This window comes from Coregonus lavaretus (genome assembly GCF_964263955.1).
Source record: "Coregonus lavaretus genome assembly, chromosome: 26".
Lineage (NCBI taxonomy): Eukaryota > Metazoa > Chordata > Actinopteri > Salmoniformes > Salmonidae > Coregonus > Coregonus lavaretus.
In genome coordinates this window covers 2,860,527-2,878,278 of record NC_140013.1, presented here as the reverse complement: position 1 = coordinate 2,878,278, position 17,752 = coordinate 2,860,527, and the positions used below count along the sequence as shown (strand labels likewise).

Genomic DNA, 17,752 nt, shown 5'->3' with positions numbered 1-17,752 from the left:
CTTACCTGACTAGAAAATGGTTTAATAATAAAAGCAATAACCCTACCACAGCAGTTACCTGGTGGGTGAGCTGAGATGGGTCTCCGCCGTTCTCCAACATGTGGAGCGTCAGTGTGTCTGGAGAGAACAGCGGGCTGCAGTCATTGACATCCAGGACAGTGATGTTGACCACAGCAGTGGCTGACCTGGGCACGCTGCCCTGGTCCATGGCTGTGACGGTTAGCAGATGAAAGGAGGCTGTCTCTCTGTCCAGCCTGTCCATCAGGGAGATGACACCTCGGACTGAGTCCACCAGAAACTGACTCCCCTGAGACAGCTGGTAGCGCACCGTTTCCATTTAGAGTTCTGAGTTATTATTGGTCATGTTTACAACAACATTACATTTGTCTTCCCAGACAGACATTTCAGAACATTAAAAACAACAAATACATCTCATTCCAAAATCATGGGCATTAATAAGGAGTTGGTCCCCCCTATATAACAGCCTTCTCTCTACTGGGAAGGCTTTCCACTAGATGTTGGATCATTGCTGCGGGGACTTGCTTCCATTCAGCCACAAGAGCATTAGTGAGGTCGGGCACTGATGTTGGGCGATTAGGTCTGGCTCGTAGTCGGCATTCCAATTCATCCCAAAGGTGTTCGATGGGGTTGAGATCAGGGCTCTGTGCAGACCTGTCAAGTTCTTCCACACCGATCTCGACAAACCATTTCTGTATGGACCTCGCATTGTGCACAGGGGCGTTGTCATGCTGAAACAGGAAAGGGCCTTCCCCAAAATGTTGCCACAAAGTTGGAAGCACAGAATTGTCTAGAATGTTATTGTATGCTGTAGTGTTAAGATTGCCGTTCACTGGAACTAAGGTGCCTAGCCCAAACCATGAAAAACAGCCCTAGACCATCATTCCTCCTCCACCAAACTTTACAGTTGACACTATGCATTCGGGCAGGTAGCGTTCTCCTGGCATCTGCCAAACCCAGATTCGTCCTTTGGACTGCCAGATGCTGAAGCGTGATTCATCACTCCAGAGAACGCGTTTCCAATGCTCCAGAGTCCAATGGCGGCGAGCTTTACACCACTCCAGCCGACGCTTGGCATTGCACATGGTAATCTTAGGCTTGTGTGCGGCTGCTTGGCCATGGAAACCCATTTCATGAAGCTCCCGACGAACAGTTCTTGTGCTGATGTAGCTTCCAGAGGCAGTTTGGAACTCGGTAGTGAGTGTTGCGACCGAGGACAGACGATCTTACGCGCTACGATTTCAGCACTCGGCAGTCCCGTTCTGTGTGCTTGTGTGGCCTACCACTTCACAGCTGAGCAGTTGTTGCTCCTAAAGGTGTCAACTTCACAATAACAGCACCAGGGCAGCTCTAGCAGGGCAAAAATTTGACAAACTGACTTGTTGGAAAGGTAGCATCCTATGACCGTGCCATGTTGAAAGTCACTGAGCTCTTCAGAAAGGCCATTGTCTTTAATCTGACCCTGGGACAGTTCATTACTTCAGCTGTCCATTAGAGCCATTGTCTTTACTCTGACCCTGGGACAGGGTCTGTTAGAGCGCGGAGCTGCAACCGGCTGGTTCCTCTGGGGGTGTCCTCTCTGACTGCCAGGCTGTAGTAGTTGGGTTGTGATCGTTGACGTCCTCTACATGCACTGTGAGGGCCATAGAGGAGGCCAATGGAGGAGAGCCTCAGTGACAGTCAGCATATCCAACTGAATTTACCTGACATTTACATTTCAGTCATTTAGCAGATCAGTAAGTTAAAGGGGAAGTTTAGTATTTTACTATTTAATTTTACATGGTTCCTCACCCTGAGACCAGTCTATCGCTCAGTTTTCTTTAAACAGCCACTTTAAACTTCAGCTACCTTTAGCCACCGCTAGCTAAAAATCTGTGGGAGTGATAGGGGCATGGGGCACACAGGTGACAAAATCACCTTTAAGTAACATCAAACCAAGTAAATGAGTTGATTTGAGTAGATTTCAGTGCCTGCCCCTATCACTTCCATAGATTTTTAGCTAGCGATTGCTAAAGTTAGCTGAAGTTTGTAATGGCTTTTAAAAGAAAACCGAACCATGGATTACAGTTTCTCCTGACCCATAAACTATTTTCAGGGTGAGGATCCATCTAAATTATAATATTGAATATCCCCTTTAATTTCAAGGCAAGTTAAGTTCATTAGCAGATATTCTTATCCCAAGTGCATTCATTTTAAACAGGTAAGGTACCAGTGTCTGGTCTAGTGGTAGTGTTGCCAACCCTGTACTATGCATGGACTCTAGCAGCGGGGGTTTGATCCCCGGGTCTGCCACTTGTATGTCCTCTATCTGTCTCAGATGTATCACATCCCCTATCCCAATAAATAAGAGATAAAAACTAAAACTTAAGTAGGTAACACTACCACATAATAATGATAATTGAAAGCAAAAGTACAGTCAATTTACCTGCTCTCTGTCCAGAGGCTGCTGCAGGTACAGACGACCACTAGTACAGTTGATACTGAACACACTGACTGACGCGCCCTCTGGGATGTAGACAATGTCCCGTTGGATCCTGAGTCCACATCCACTGCCTGTATCACCATGACAACAGTCTGGAGAGCAGTGTCTTCTGGGATGGTGACACTACCGGCTGATGTGAAAGACGGCACGTTGTTGTCTATATCATGTACATTGACGACAACACGTGCTGTGGCAGTGAGGCGTCAAGAAATGGACAAAGCACGATCGGTAGCCTGGACTGTCAGACGGTAGTCTGAGCTGCTCTCTCTGTCTAACTCTGTGTTTAGGCAGGGAGCTCCGTCTGGATTGACCGAGAATGTAATGTCATCATCTCCGGCTTTCACCTCTATGTCCACCTCTCCATTCATACCTGACAGGCAACATCAAGGAGGATTATTCAATACTAAGGATAGGGTCTCTGAAAGATACATCAGCTATGTTATCATGTAGTCTACTGATAAAATGGACAGATGGATAATTATCATAGTTTGAATACAAATGTGTAGAGTATGTAGTGTGTGACTATGATTTAGACTGATTGTCTGGCATCTTTGTGTGGCATATAGACAATGCAAACCACTTACTTTCACATAGAGGCTAAGAGGAAGTGAAAAATAGTTGAATTTAAAATAATAGTCTTATCTGTAACCTACAGCCTCTCTCAAATTGTCTTGTTTAAACAACACTTATCTAGAAGAGATTGCACAGATAGTAAAATATATGTGACCAGACAAAGAGAAGCTGCACACAGACACAACACAGTTTACAGAGAAAGCAGTGGAACTACTCCAGGTATTCATTGCATTGGACAAGTAATCAAACATCTTGGATAATGCATCATTCTGCTTCTCAATCACTTATCTCATTGGATAAATTGACGTTCACTGGATGAAACAGAACTCAACTGGACAAGACTTTTAGGCTGAAAGTGATTCCCTTGGACAAACTACAGGACAAGCATCACCATGACCTTCTAACTGTTCAGTGTCTAATCTTCACAAGAAAGATGAGGCTGGTCTTTGTTCAATTGGGACTATTTGCAATTTGTTTGGATCTTTGGATCCTGGTGTTGGTTGAATAATAAATGCATCCTCTATGATCAGACCATTCGGTACTTGAAGCGCATTCACAGTTATGGCACTTACAGCAACCTAAGTGCAATTTGCTGGGATGTACACTACCAGTCAAAGGTTTGGACACACCTACTCATTCAAGGCTTTTTCTTTTCTTTTAACTATTTTTTACATTGTAGAATAATAGTGAAGACATCGAAACTATGAAATAACACATATGGAATCATGTAGTAAACAAAAAAGTGTTAAACAAATCAAAATATATTTTATATTTGAGATTCTTCAAATAGCCACCCTTTGCCTTGATGACAGCTTTGCACACTCTTGGCATTCTCTCAACCAGCATCACCTGGAATGCTTTTCCAACAGTCTTGAAGGAGTTCCCTCATATGCTGAGCACTTGTTGGCTGCTTTTCCTTCACTCTGCGGTCCGACTCATCCCAAACCATCTCAATTGGGTTGAGGTCGGAGGATTGTGGAGGCCAGGTCATCTGATGCAACACTCCATCACTCTCCTTCTTGGTAAAAAAAGCCCTTACACCGCCTGGAGGTGTGTTGGGTCATTGTCCTGTTGAAAAACAAATGATAGTCCCACTAAGCCCAAACCAGATGGGATGGCGTATCGCTGCAGAATGCTGTGGTAGCCATGCTGGTTAAGTGTGCTTTGAATTCTAAATAAATCACAGACAGTGTCACCAGCAAAGCACCCCCACATCATAATATCTCCTCCTCCATGCTTTACGGTGGGAAATACACATGCGGAGATCATCCGTTCACCCACACCGCGTCTCACAAAGACACGGCGGTTGGAACCAAAAATCTCAAATTTAGACTCCAGACCAAAGGACAAATATCCACCGGTCTAATGTCCATTGCTCGTGTTTCTTGGCCCAGGCAGGTCTCTTATTATTATTGGTGTCCTTTAGTAGTGGTTTCTTTTCAGCAATTCGACCATGAAGGCCTGATTCACACAGTCCCCTCTGAACAGTTGATGTTGAGATGTGTCTGTGACTTGAACTCTGTGAAGCATTTATTTGGGCTGCAATTTCTGAGGCTGGTAACTCTAATGAACTTATCCTCTGCAGCAGAGGTAACTCTGGGTCTTCCATTCCTGTGGCGGTCCTCATGAGAGCCAGTTTCATCATAGCGCTTGATGGTTTTTGCGACTGCACTTGAAGAAACTTTCAAAGTTCTTGAAATGTTCCGTATTGACTGACCTTCATGTCTTAAAGTAATGATGGACTGTCGTTTCTCTTTGCTTATTTGAGCTGTTCTTGCCATAATATGGACTTGGTATTTTACCAAATAGGGCTATCTTCTGTATACCCCCCTACCTTGTCACAACACATCTGATTGGCTCAAACGCATTAAGAAGGAAAGAAATTCCACAAATTAACTTTTTAAGAAGGCACACCTGTTAATTGAAATGCATTCCAGGTGACTATCTCATGAATCTGGTTGAGAGAATGCCAAGAGTGTGAAAAGTAGAAAATTGTAAAAATAAAGAAAAACCCTCAGCAGAGTTTGTGGACATGACTGACCTGAACAGTCTTGTGCAGCTGAGGTATGTATGTATTGATTGATCTGTTTGTTAAAACATGAAAAACGGAGCTTATTAAATTACTTATTTACTAGGAAAGTATGAGGTATCAATAGGTACTTACTCTCTGGTCCTTACACAATTGGTCTAAACAGAACTCTGTTAACAAATAGTACAGAGTGGTGGTACTTGTTGCAATGAGTCCCAAAGAAACTTTGTATAATTACAATTTTACCATGTAATTTCTAAGTAAATATCAGGTAGTTTCTGAACAGGAGAATTTAAACACCCATTTAGGCAACAACAAAAAATTAACAACTAAAAGTGAACAAAGCAATGATACTAATACAATTAAGTGAAATTATAAGTACAATTAATTAAACTGTCTAGTCCACTTACCCCTATACATATCTACCTCCATCACTCCAGTATCCCTGCACATAAAATATGGTATTGGAACAGACTTTTTAAATATTTCCTGTAAATAGTATGCTTACTTACTTACGTTATTGTGTATTTCATATTTCTTATTCTTATTTCTTGTTTGTTTATTTCTAGTAATACATTTTTATTGATTATTGCATTGTTGGGTTTTGAGTTTTGAGTTTGCAAGGAAGGCATTTCACTGTACTTGTGCATGTGACATTAAAACTTGAAACTTGAAAACAGGAGCTGCCTCCACTATTCCAGCACCATTTCAACATCATCGAATCACCTATACTTAGTGATTTTTAGTACAATCAAATTAAGCTAAATATGATGTAGCTGTCCATGGTTCTGATCTGTGTGTGTGTGTGTGTGCGTGTGCGTGCGTGTGCGCGTGCGTGCGCGTGCGTGCGCGTGCGTGCAAGTATACCCTACTTGTAGAGAAATGCCAATGCCATCCTCCTCTCTTTCATGTTGACGAAACAGTCTATGGCTCTGTCATTCAGTACACGCTTTTATTTTTTATTGTCCTAGGCTACCTGGCTAAAATGCTTGCTCGCTAGCCTAACTTCATTTAATTGGCAACCTTAGCTAGTTAACATTAGCCTTCTACATCTACCTACCTACATATTGAACTTCCATCCTCTCAGTCCAGATGCACAATGTATGAATTTATGGTTGGATCAGAATCGCCGTTATAATTACTGGCCGGTACGGAGAATTAAGTAAAACCACAAGTCCAAATCCCTGTCTCCATCCATGGCTAATTTAGGAAAGGGGACATTTTAGCTAGCAAGTTAGCCACCGGAGGAAAACAAGACAACAAGATGCAACTATTCAAGTTGTTTCTGTCACAGACGTATTTCTCTTGATGCGATGTGATAGGAGTGAACCAAACTCCAAACTGGCTTCCCTTGACACTTTTATTTGGTGCGCAGGCTATTCTTCCATGCAGTTCTCTCACACAGTAGGGCACACTCTTAGAAAAAAAAAAGTTCCTTATAGAACCAAAAAGGGTTCTATGCTTGCTTCATATATGGAACCCCTAAAAGTTATTTTAGAGGGTTCTTTGATCAGAACCCTAGAGGTTCTTCTTCACTGAACCAAAATGGTTCCATATAGAACCCTGCATTAATGATGGGAAGTTCGGCTCTTTTCTGAGAGCCGGCTCTTTTGACTCGGCTCCCAAAGAAGAGCCGGCTCTTTCGACTCCCGAACGGCTCTTTATTTAGGATCTTTTGTAGCCTATATTTTACCTTAACTTTGAAAAAAAATCATGGTTTATGTGTTGAAAACCCTTTTGCTTTCAGTGTTTTTATGAGAGACCTTATAATGCCTAATTCTGTGCATTTATTCTGTGACAAAACCACTCTTACATTTGTTTATTTCAATTAAACTTTTTTATTGCACAAATTAACAATAAACTTCAAACAAATCCACAGAACAGAATCAAAACCAGAACCAAACTCCAGCAAACAGCATTAGTCCTCAGGGCAGGTTGGCATTCAGGAAGATCAGATGCCTCAGCTTGGATGGGCTGATAGGCCTGATACGATTTCGCCTCTCCGTGAGTATCTGCCCTGTTTTGGAGAAGATTCTCTCAGAAGGAACTGATGTGGCAACAATACATAGTCTCCCCTCCATCACCTTCACCAGGAGTGGAAAGACTGAGGCCTTGGCCTGCCACCAGCTCAGTGGGTCTTCTGCTCTCTGGATGAGGGGCTCCTCAAGGTAGCTCCTCACCTCCATTATAGCATCAGCTGTCGGATTTCTCCTTGAAGCATCTCCTGTAGCTCTGTCATCAAAAAGCCTCCAAACAGCAGAGGTTTGCTGCTCCTCCTCCACTTGGCCCTGTAATGGTGGAGCTGGCTGGCTGCTGGGGGTGCATTTTGCTGCTGCTGCTGCACTAATCCTCTGAAGAGCTTCATCAACAGCTCTACGATCACTGAAGGCAAGTTTTTTAAACCTTGGATCCAATAAGGTAGTTTCTGAAAGGACAGTGTTGTACTCCATCCGCAGAAATTTGCGGTCCATGGCTGAACAAAGAGCTGCAACTAATTCCTTCACTTTCTGCACAGTTACTGTCCATTGGTTCTCGGCTGTCACCAGCTGCAGACCTTTGCAAAGCAGGAGCATTTTCGAGGCTGTGACATAGCTGAAGGAGAGAAAACAGCAACTTTTAGAATTTAGTTTTTTAAAAGTATGTGGCATATTATACGTGATGCATTATACTGTATGTGTTGTGTTTGCAATGTATAATAGTGACTGAATAGTAGTAGAGAAAACAATGCTTCAATGGTTCTAGGTACCTGTCTGCACTTATCTCCACAGTCACCTCCTGGAATGGTTGCAGGACGGCGCAGACCTCTTTCACCAGCTCCCATTCCTCTTGGCTTAATGGCTCAATAGATGCGTTGATGAGGGCCAGGGTGGAGATGATGGCATCTTTTATTTCAAGCATTCGTTTCAACATATCAAATGTTGAGTTCCACCTGGTGGCACACTCTTGTTTGGGCCTCAGTTCAGGAATCCCCATTTGGCGCTGTGTGGACTTTAGCTTCTGTGCTGCTACTGTGCTTTTGTGGAAAAACTCCACAACAGCCTTCACCTTATCCACGGTTGTTTTGATCACCTTCAGAGCATCTCTAACCACCAGGTTTAGTGTATGCGCCAGACATGGGTGATGGGTCCACTTCAAAACTTTTATGGCTTTGGTGATGTTTGCAGCATTATCACTCACACAGCACACCACTTTGTCCTCTACTTGCCACTCTTTTGCCACTCTTAGTAGCTCCACTGCCAAGTTTTCTGCAGTGTGTCTGTCGGTGAACTCGAAGCAGTCCAGAAGGCAAGATGTCATCTTGTAATCTTCAATAAAGTGGCAAGTGACAGACATGAAAGAGCAGGTTGTTCTGGAGGTCCAGCAGTCAGTTGTCAGGCAAACTGATGGAGCTTTTGTCACCCTTTCTTGCCATAATGCACGTTCTGTGTCATATAGTTTTGGGATCATTGTTTGGGAAAGTGTTTTTCTACTGGGTAGAGTGTATGTGGGATTTAGGGCTTTGACAAAGTTTTTCATTCCTTTGTCCTCCACAATGGAAAAGGGTTGAAAATCAGAAGCTACCATTTTAGCCAACTCATCATCAATACTGTGCTGTTTGGCTGGGGTCATCAGTTTAGGTAAAAACTGACTTATTTTGCTTTGAGTTGCAGTAGGAGAGGTTATACTTGCACGCATGGGGATGGCAGTAGACGTTACAGCAGCTGTTGTTCTGGTATGAGACACACCAGGATCAGTAGATGGTGAGCTGGCTTGCCCTCTCTCCTCTAACTGCACTGTAGGATGGACAGTTCTTGTATGTCTATGCAGGTTTGTGGTGGAACCTGCTCTTATAGTGACCTTCGTTTTGCAGTGAAGGCACTCTGCTTTCTTGTTCCCAATATCTTTAAACTGCAGCCAGATGCTGCTTCGCTTTCTAGTGTCACTCATAGTTAAACGACACGACAATGCAAGACGCACACACGCTCCTCAGTCCGCTCTGTCTCTCTCTTCACTTGCAGTGGAGTCAAGTGGTGTGTCTGCCCCGCCCCCTCTCTGTTTACACATCCTTAATTCTCACGTGAATGCCGCATGCTGGTCGCCATGCTGGCCAATCATAACAGACCTCTGTGAAAGTGAAACCTAAGCAGCGAATGGGCAAAAAACTGGGAGCCGGCTCTCACTCGATGCGAGCCGGCTCTTCTGATTCACTACAAAGAGCCGGCTCTCAGAGCCGATGCTTGTGCGCATGACCCATCACTACCCTGCATGGTGCCATTTATGAATTATGGCTACTACCAATGTTCCCTCTAAACTGCCCCAAGACTGTGCAGAAATATCAGGCTACATAGAGAAGCACGAGACTGAACGATTAGTTACCGGAGTGTAACTCCAGTTCTATGAGTGGAGCGGAGCCCCATAGGGGAGCTCTGCTCCTATTGGTTTACCCTCTGCCCTAAGGCAGCATCAGCCTGAGACAAAATTATGCACACACCTGCAGCCAATATGAGTACAGGTGTCCCTATAAGAGGGGATGCCTCCCCTCAATCTGCCTCCCGAGATATTTATCTTCAGCGAGACTAGAGAGTGTCGGCAGGGCCTTAAGTCCTATGGGGCTCCGCTCCACTGATAGAACTGGAGTTACACTCCGGTAACTAATCGTTCTATATCGTGGAGCTCCGCCCCATAGGGGAGCTCTGCTCCTATTGGTTTAAGGCGGAGCGTAGCGCTCCAAAATGTACTCCCTGCCGAGCCCAACACTTCCCATCGAAACAGAAAGGTCAGACCTAGCAATGGCTGCACCCAAGTCCCGCAGTACTGCAACTAAAAACCCCTACGGGCGTCACAATATACCGCGTCATCGGTAAAAGACCCGCCCCACCTAGTCCAATGGCAATGCCAATGACTAGTGGGCAGATCACCAGAATAGAAGCCATACTAATCTGTACTAGCAGATAGATGTGCCTCAATATCCTGTGAAAACACTACCGACCACTAATGGAATGACACCAAGTGTCACTCTACATTGTGAACGCGGTAGACCGCCTCACTCACTCAATGGACTCCCAGAGATTAGTGGGTGGGAACAAAACATGGGTCATACTAAAACTGAACAAGCAGATAGATGACCTCACATTCTGTCAATCAACACATGCCTCTACTGTACTGAACCTGTCAGTCAGGAGTCATGCCACAAAATATGTTTACTTATCCAAAGCGGACCTGATGGAAACCTTGTCCATAGTCCTGCTTTCTCCTCTCTTCCTAGCTCAAGATCTCCCTTCAGCTATGCTGAGTACAGACCGAGCCAAAGAGTTAGAAAACATATCTGTCAAAAACACGTCTTCCTAACCAAAGCGGACCTGATGGAAACCTGTGTCCACAGTCCTGCTTCTCCTCTCTTTCTTGCTCAAGATCTCCCTTCAGCCACGCTGAGTACAGATCGAGCCAGAGAGTTAGAAGACATATCTAAGAGATAGAGACAGATAAATGGAGACGGCGTCGACCATGATGCTGCTCTACAGATATCCTCTACCCCTGTTCCTCTGAAAAGGGCAGTAGAAGCCGCTACTCCACGAGTGGAGTGAGCTCTGATACCCTGAGGCAATTGCCGCCCCGCTGCCTCATAAGCTGTCTCAATGCCTTCACAAAGCCAGTGAGACAACCGCTGTTTTGAAAGTGGTCTACCTAGTGCAGCCGCACCGTGACACACAAACAACTGAGGCGATGACCTAATCGCTGCTGTGCGCTCGACGTAACACGCCAAAGCGCGTACCGGGCACAGGCGATGGAGCTTTTCCTCACTCCTTTCTCTATGAGGAGGAGGAGAAAAAGCCCACAGCTCCACGGTCTGTGACCTATATGAACTCTTAATAACCTTCGGCACAAATGCCGGGTTAGGACGTAACACTGCTCTGCTCAGGTCACCATTGATGGCCAAGCAGTCAGGTCTCGTCGAAAGAGCACACAAATCACTGACCCGCTTAGCTGTAGTCAAAGCGAGCAACAATGCTGTCTTTATAGACAGCATCTTGAGGGGTATTTGATTCAATGGCTCGAACGGCGACTTACATAGCGCTTCGAGTACCAAAGCCAAATCCCACTGAGGAAGCGTGACTCTAGGTGTTGGCCTAAGTCGCCGCGTTCCTAATAGGAAGCGTTTCACTAGAGGGTGGCTAAAGACATTGTCTCTGCCAAAACCCTCATGACAAGCTGAAATCGCTGCTGCAAACACTCTAATCGTGGCAGGCGATTTTTGCTTATCAAACATGAGCTGTAGAAAAGAGAGAATACTCTCCACCTGACAGCTCATGGGGTCTACACCTTGTGTGACACACCATCGTGAAAACACATTCCATCTACTGGCATACATCTTAGAAGTGGAACTGGCACGTGAACCCTGTACGCTCCTGATCACTGCATCAGATAACCCACGGCGCTCTAGCCTGTCCCTCTCAGCAGCCAGGCCTTCAGTGGTTGGCCGATTATGGGCAATTTCCCTATCGTGCCTCCCGCCTGAGACAACGCGTCCCGTCGATGTGGAATTGGCCAAGGTGGCGCAATCAACATCTGACTCATCTCCACAAACCAAGGAGCCCCCGGGCAATCGGGCGCTATCAGTATCACTGACAGCCCCGCTGACCTCACCCTGGCTAGCAGTGGGAGAATGCAGGACAGCGGAGGGAATGCATACAGGAGAACTCTCGGGCCACGGTTGGTGTGCAAAAGCGTCCCTTCCCAGTGGCGGTTCGTCCTGTTCCCTCAGAGAGAACCACAGAGGACATTGCGCGTTCACGCGTGACGCGAATAGGTCCACCTCGGCTCTCCCGAATTGTTCCCAAATCTGGAGAACAATGTCCGGATGCAGACACCACTCGTCGTCTCGAGGACCCCCTCTTGACATGAGGTCTGCTCCTACGTTCAAGTAGCCTGGAATGTGTGCTGCTCTCAATGAGCGAAGGTGCTCGTGAGCCCACAGCCACAATTCCTCTGCCGCCCGATGGAGAGCAGGAGACCTGACTCCTCCCTGGCGATTTATGTGGGCTACTGTGGTCCGGTTGTCTGATCAGACCAGCACATCGCGACCCCGAAGGGTAGACGCGAAGTGGGTCAGAACCAGTCGAACCGTTTCCAACTCCAGGAGGTTGATATGACGACCTGATTGAGGCCACACACCTCCTATCGCTTGTGTCTGACATGTCCCTCCCCATCCCGTCAGGGACGCATCCGTGAATACTGGGATTTGAGAGGACACCTTTCCTATCGGGACTCCGTGCGTGAGAACGCGCGGGTTTCTCCAATAGTTCAGGTCTGCACTGAGCGAGAGGGGAACCACCACCAACCGATGACGTTGACGCAATGGGTCTAGTCTTAGTTGGGCGAACCATCGCTGCATCCTGCGCATATGCAGGAGTCCCAGCGGAACCACAGAGTGGGCTGACGACATGAGACCCAAAAGTGACATGATCGACAGTGCCGTCACCGTGTGATTCGGACAACACTTCCTTAGGGCTAGCAACAAGGCTACCCTTCGGGGGTCCGAAATTCGAGCCCTCATCCTCACAGTGTCTAGCTGTATCCCCAGTAGACAATCTGATGAGTGGGCCAGGGCGCGCTCTTTTTCCAATTCACAGCAAACCCCAGACTTGTGAGATGCATCACTGTCTGTGTTGTGTGAGTGATCGCCAGCTCTGCTGACGGGGCGAGAACCAGTAGGTCGTCCAGGTAGGCTAGTAGCCGTATTCCCTGACGGCGCAACGGTTCCAATGCCGCCTCCACACACTTGGAAAATGTGCGAGGTGCCAGGGCGTACCCAAATGGCATCCTCGTGTATTCGTACGCCACCCCTTGAAAGGCAAACCGCAGAAACTTCCTGTGACGCGGCTGAACCGGCACATGAAAGTACGCGTCCTTTAGGTCTATGCTCGTACAAAAGTCTCCTCTCTGGACACATTCCAGCAGACGTTTTGTCGTTAGCATTCGGAAGGGCCGTTTGGTTATGCTCTCGTTGAGAATGCGTAAATCCAAAATCGGCCTCACTCCCCCCGTCTTTTTGGGCACTAGGAAATAAGGCGAATATAGCCCTTTGTTCCTTTGCTCCCGGGGAACTACTGTCACCGCCTCCTTCGCCAAAAGTTCCGTAATCTCTGTCATCAGAGCGGCCACTTTGTCTGCCGTTTTCATCACCTTCTCCACCACTCCCCTGAACGGGGGTGGGGTCCGGTGGAATTGGAGAGCATAACCCTTCTGCAACGTCTGTTCTAGCCAGCGTGAGAGGGTGCAGCTTCTTCGCCACTGCCAGCAATGCAGAGAAAGCGGCTGAGCACGAAGCTGTGGTGCATCCAGTAGGAAGGACCTGTATTCCTCTATGGCCCTTGCCGCCGCTGTTCTCCAACACTGAGGTGGTGGAACAGCCAAGGCGGGCCTCCCAAGAAAGGGAGAGGAAACATTAGTGCGTTCTGAACCAAAAGGGGGGGCAGAAACGTCAGTTAAACCTGTAACCGTCGTATTCCTGTCCTCCGTGAACGCAACGTGGGTCTGAATTGCACTGACCGAGGCCACAGCCTGCGACAGGGCACCATCCCCAGCAAGCGATTGCGTCATCGTAGGTGACTGCAAACCGTTATTAGAGCCACTCACTACAATACTCCTCGAAGTCTGTAATATGAGGTCTCTATGAGGTAACACAAGGCGGCGCCTTGATACCGTCTTACCCTTCACCTTCTGTGTGTGTTCAACTCTGCACCTCTGGTGGGTTGAGTCACGCTCAGTGTGGTGAGTATTAGCGCGTTCAAAGGAAAGTGGGGGCGCCGATACACTGGCACCTTCGTGACCGTGGTAATCGGGCCCTCCGTGAACGCAGCATGGGTCTGAATCGCACTAACCGAGACCTTAGTCTGCGATAGTGCACCATCCCCAAATAGCGGCTGCGTCATCATGTCTCCTGACTGAGACTGCAGCCTGCTATGAGAGACACTCACTACAGTACTCCTTGGGGTCTGTAATGTGAGGTCTCTTTGAGATAAGCCAAGATGGAGTCTTGGTATCTTTCCTCCCTTCACCTCCTGTGTGCGTTCAGCTCTGCACCTCTGGTGGGCTGAACTACGCTCAGTGTGGTGAGTATTAGCGCGTTCAGAAAGAAGTGGGGGCGCCGATACACTGGGCACCTTCGTGACCGTGGTAATCGGGCCCTCCGTGAACGCAGCATGGGTCTGAATCGCACTAACCGAGACCTTAGTCTGCGATAGTGCGCCATCCCCAACTAACGGCTGCGTCATCATGTCTCCTGACTGAGACTGCAGCCTGCTATGAGAGGCACTCACTACAGTACTCCTTGGAGTCTGTAATGTGAGGTCTCTTTGACATAAACCAAGACGGCGTCTAGGTATTATTCCTCCTTTCACCTCCTGTGTGCGTTCAGCTCTGCACCTCTGGTGGGCTGAACTACACTCAGTGTGGTGAGCCTGGGCGCGTTCAGAAAAAGGTGGGGGCGCCGATACACTGGGCACCTTCGTGACCGTGGTAATCGGGCCCTTCTTGAACGCAGCATGGGTCTGGGTCGTACTAACAGAGACCTTAGTCTGTGATAGTGCGCCATCCCCAATGTGGTTATTATCAGCGCGTTCTGAGAGAAACGGGGGCGCCGATACGTTGGTTACGCCCGTAACCATAGTAATCAGGCCCTCCGTGAACGCAGCACGGGTCTGAACTGCACTGACTGAGGCGTTAGCCTGAGACAGAGCGCAGTCCCGAATAGCGGTCGCGTCAAATTGCCATTATCTGGCTGAGACTGCAGCCTGCTATGTGAGACACTCACTACAGCACTCCTAGGAGTCTGTAAAGTGAGGTCTTTATAAGGTACACTTAATACCTTTTATATACCTGCCTTATGTGTGCGTTCAGCAACGCACCATGGTGGGCTGAGCTGCACTCATAGTGGTAAGAGAGAGAGCGAGAGTGAGGAAGGTCGAACGCTCTCGGATGTATTATGGAAAAGGGGCTCTTTTTTGACAGTGTCAAGTAGAGCCAACTCTTTATTACACACATCAACAAAAACATTCTCCTCCATACACTCAACGGTAGGGTGGGGGGGGACAGTGGGCTTGGTCACAGCAGGCGCTGCGCCGTCTTCCGTTCTCTCCCCCTCGCCTGTCATAAACGGCGTCTCTTCTGGCCGCCCTTCGGGTGATGCCAGGATGACGCTTTAATGACCTCTCTCGTCGGCACCTCTGGCGCTGCAGGGGGGGCGAGGCCCGCTCCCTTGCTGCTGGAGGCCGCCGTCTGACGCCAAGCTGTAGCGAGAGTAACGGCCGCCCTTCATCATATCCACTTCCGTGTTGGAGGGAATGGGGGGCAGCTTAATCTCCCGCTGTTTAGCAGCCCACTCAATGAGACCTGAGAATTCAGAGCACAGAGAGGCTGTGGCGTCATCATCCAGGGATGTAATGACCTCACAATTTCCCGAAGGAAAAGGGGTGTTAAACATCTGGGTCAGTGTTGAATGAATTGTTCCAATAGAATATTCATTTCTTCCCCAATAGCCCTGTCATCTCCTGAGTCAGCGCCTTCAGATGATGCCTCAGAAGCTGAGACTAACACTGATAGCACATCCTCAAGAGGAATATCCTCCCTAAAAATGCCCAACGCTGCTTCCACTCCTTCAAAAAAGGAGGGCGCAGCTGGCGCATAGTGGGGGATTAATGAGGCCGTCCCTGGCGTGCTGTGTCCCTCGACCCACGAAACATATGTCGGGGGGGGTGACAGCCGCCAAGGGGAACAGCGACATTGAGCTCTGAAAATAGCTTTTGTTAAATACTTACCCTATGGATAAGCTTGGTGTGCTCATTGTAGGATGACGTCGGTGATCTGGAAAATCGACGGCGTTTTCTTCGTCCTGAGTCTTCTCTTCGTCTCTTCTTGGCTTCTTCAGTCTAGTCCAGTCGCTGAAGATAAAGGGAGGCAGATTGAGGGGAGGCATCCCCTCTTATAGGGACACCTGTACTCCTATTGGCTGCAGGTGTGTGCATAATTTTGTCTCAGGCTGATGCTGCCTTAGTGCAGAGGGTAAACCAATAGGAGCAGAGCTCCCCTATGGGGTGGAGCTCCACGATATAGAACTTCACTCAACTTTCTAGAGCAGTGGTCACCAACCGGTCGATCGCGATTGACTGGTCAATCTCCAATGCATTCCTAGTCGATCGCCAACCATTTCTGTAAAAAAAACAACGATAAGGCCTTGTGTTCCTATTTTTTTTAAAATTTGTCTCGGTGTGTTGCAGTAGGTGAACCCGATTCAGATGCCCTATGCGCCGGATAGGCGAACTGTTGCCATTTTGAACTATTTAATGTGTCTGAAGGTAAATACTCTGTCTTCCTGGCGGGCCCAGAGAGCAAATCAAGTGCACTATAGGCCTACCGCTGGCCAATCGGACGGCTCAGATCACCGTGTCGGCAATAATGTAGCAGACATAAAAGAAAGCTACAGCAAAGTTGATACTGTGAGATTTGTAAACGTTTAAAACCATGGCTAGAGATACAGCAAAGAGCTGCTGTTTTTATGAGTGAGTTCATGTTTAAGTTCTTACTCAGCATTGTCAATACTTTGTATTGAGAGACACACAGTAAAAATACAGATAATCCAGACCATAATAGAAATCCATTTCCCATTGTTGCCCGTTTTACACACCCTAACTACTGCAGTATACAATATGTCCGCTTTTTAATGTTTGGGAAACAAAGCCCTGGAGAATTACAGAAAGGGTGGATACTTCAAAGTTATATTAATTACAACCTTTAAGTTAAGAGAGAATTGTCTTTGTGTGGGAAAGGGCACTCCCACTGGGAATAGAGATTCCTCCTCCTCCTCCTCACAGCAAGCCTACCTGAGCACAGACTTCGTCCCAAACACAGCTCACCCGAGAGAACAACAAGAGGTCGAAGAACTTCAAGTAGTCTTTATAACTAACAATGGGAATTTTGTTTGGCTATTAAATAAACACAAATTGACATAATTAAAAGTCAGGCATTCCTAACAAAACATACAACAACATTACAAAGAAAGCTGCAAATCAATAGATCACCAAGTCAGCAAATACCGAATGTTATGCGGAGTGGAACAGGGGAACCCAAGAGCAGACTCAGACGAGGAGACTGGGATGAAGTAACCAAGGTATTTATTGAAACACAGGGGGAAGATGGAGTGCAGGTCAGGGGAAACTGCTGGAAACCAGGTGCGGAGGCTGAGGCTGGAGCGAGGGGGGTTGAGACAGGGTGAGCAGGTCCGGAGGGGAATCCAAGAGAGTAGTAGAGTGGGGAATCCAGGACAGAGTAGCAGGATGACGAGACGTGGGACTGGAGACAGGGACCAGAGTCAGAGCGGGCAGAACTGTAGCGGAGAGGAAAACAGTGTCAGGCAAGGAAAACAGGCACAACAGGATCTGATAGTAACAAACGGCTAGAACCGTAGACTGACTGAGCAGATATTACGATCTGGCAGTGTGGAAGTGGCAGGACTGAGTATTTGTAGAGGTCTTGTTTATGGAACAGGTTGCAGGAGCAGATGTGACACCGAAGCAGGTTTGATTAGGGATAGAACGAGGTTCCTTCTGAACAAATTAACTCTGTGTACATTTTGGATTGTATTTCAATAATCATTTTGTTTTCGGTCTACTGAT

General features: G+C 47.2%; 1 protein-coding gene across 1 annotated transcript; it reads right to left on the bottom strand.

The window, feature by feature from the left end:
* Positions 1–6,927: 6,927 nt before the first annotated feature.
* Positions 6,928–9,101, bottom strand: LOC311101601 (E3 SUMO-protein ligase ZBED1-like). Its single transcript, XM_084142730.1, has 2 exons — positions 7,849–9,101; positions 6,928–7,694 (listed from the first exon to the last, which is right to left on the bottom strand). Exons 1-2 carry the CDS (start codon positions 9,027–9,029, stop codon positions 7,028–7,030), a joined length of 1,848 nt encoding a protein of 615 aa, XP_083998856.1. The 5' UTR covers positions 9,030–9,101; the 3' UTR covers positions 6,928–7,027.
* Positions 9,102–17,752: the final 8,651 nt, after the last annotated feature.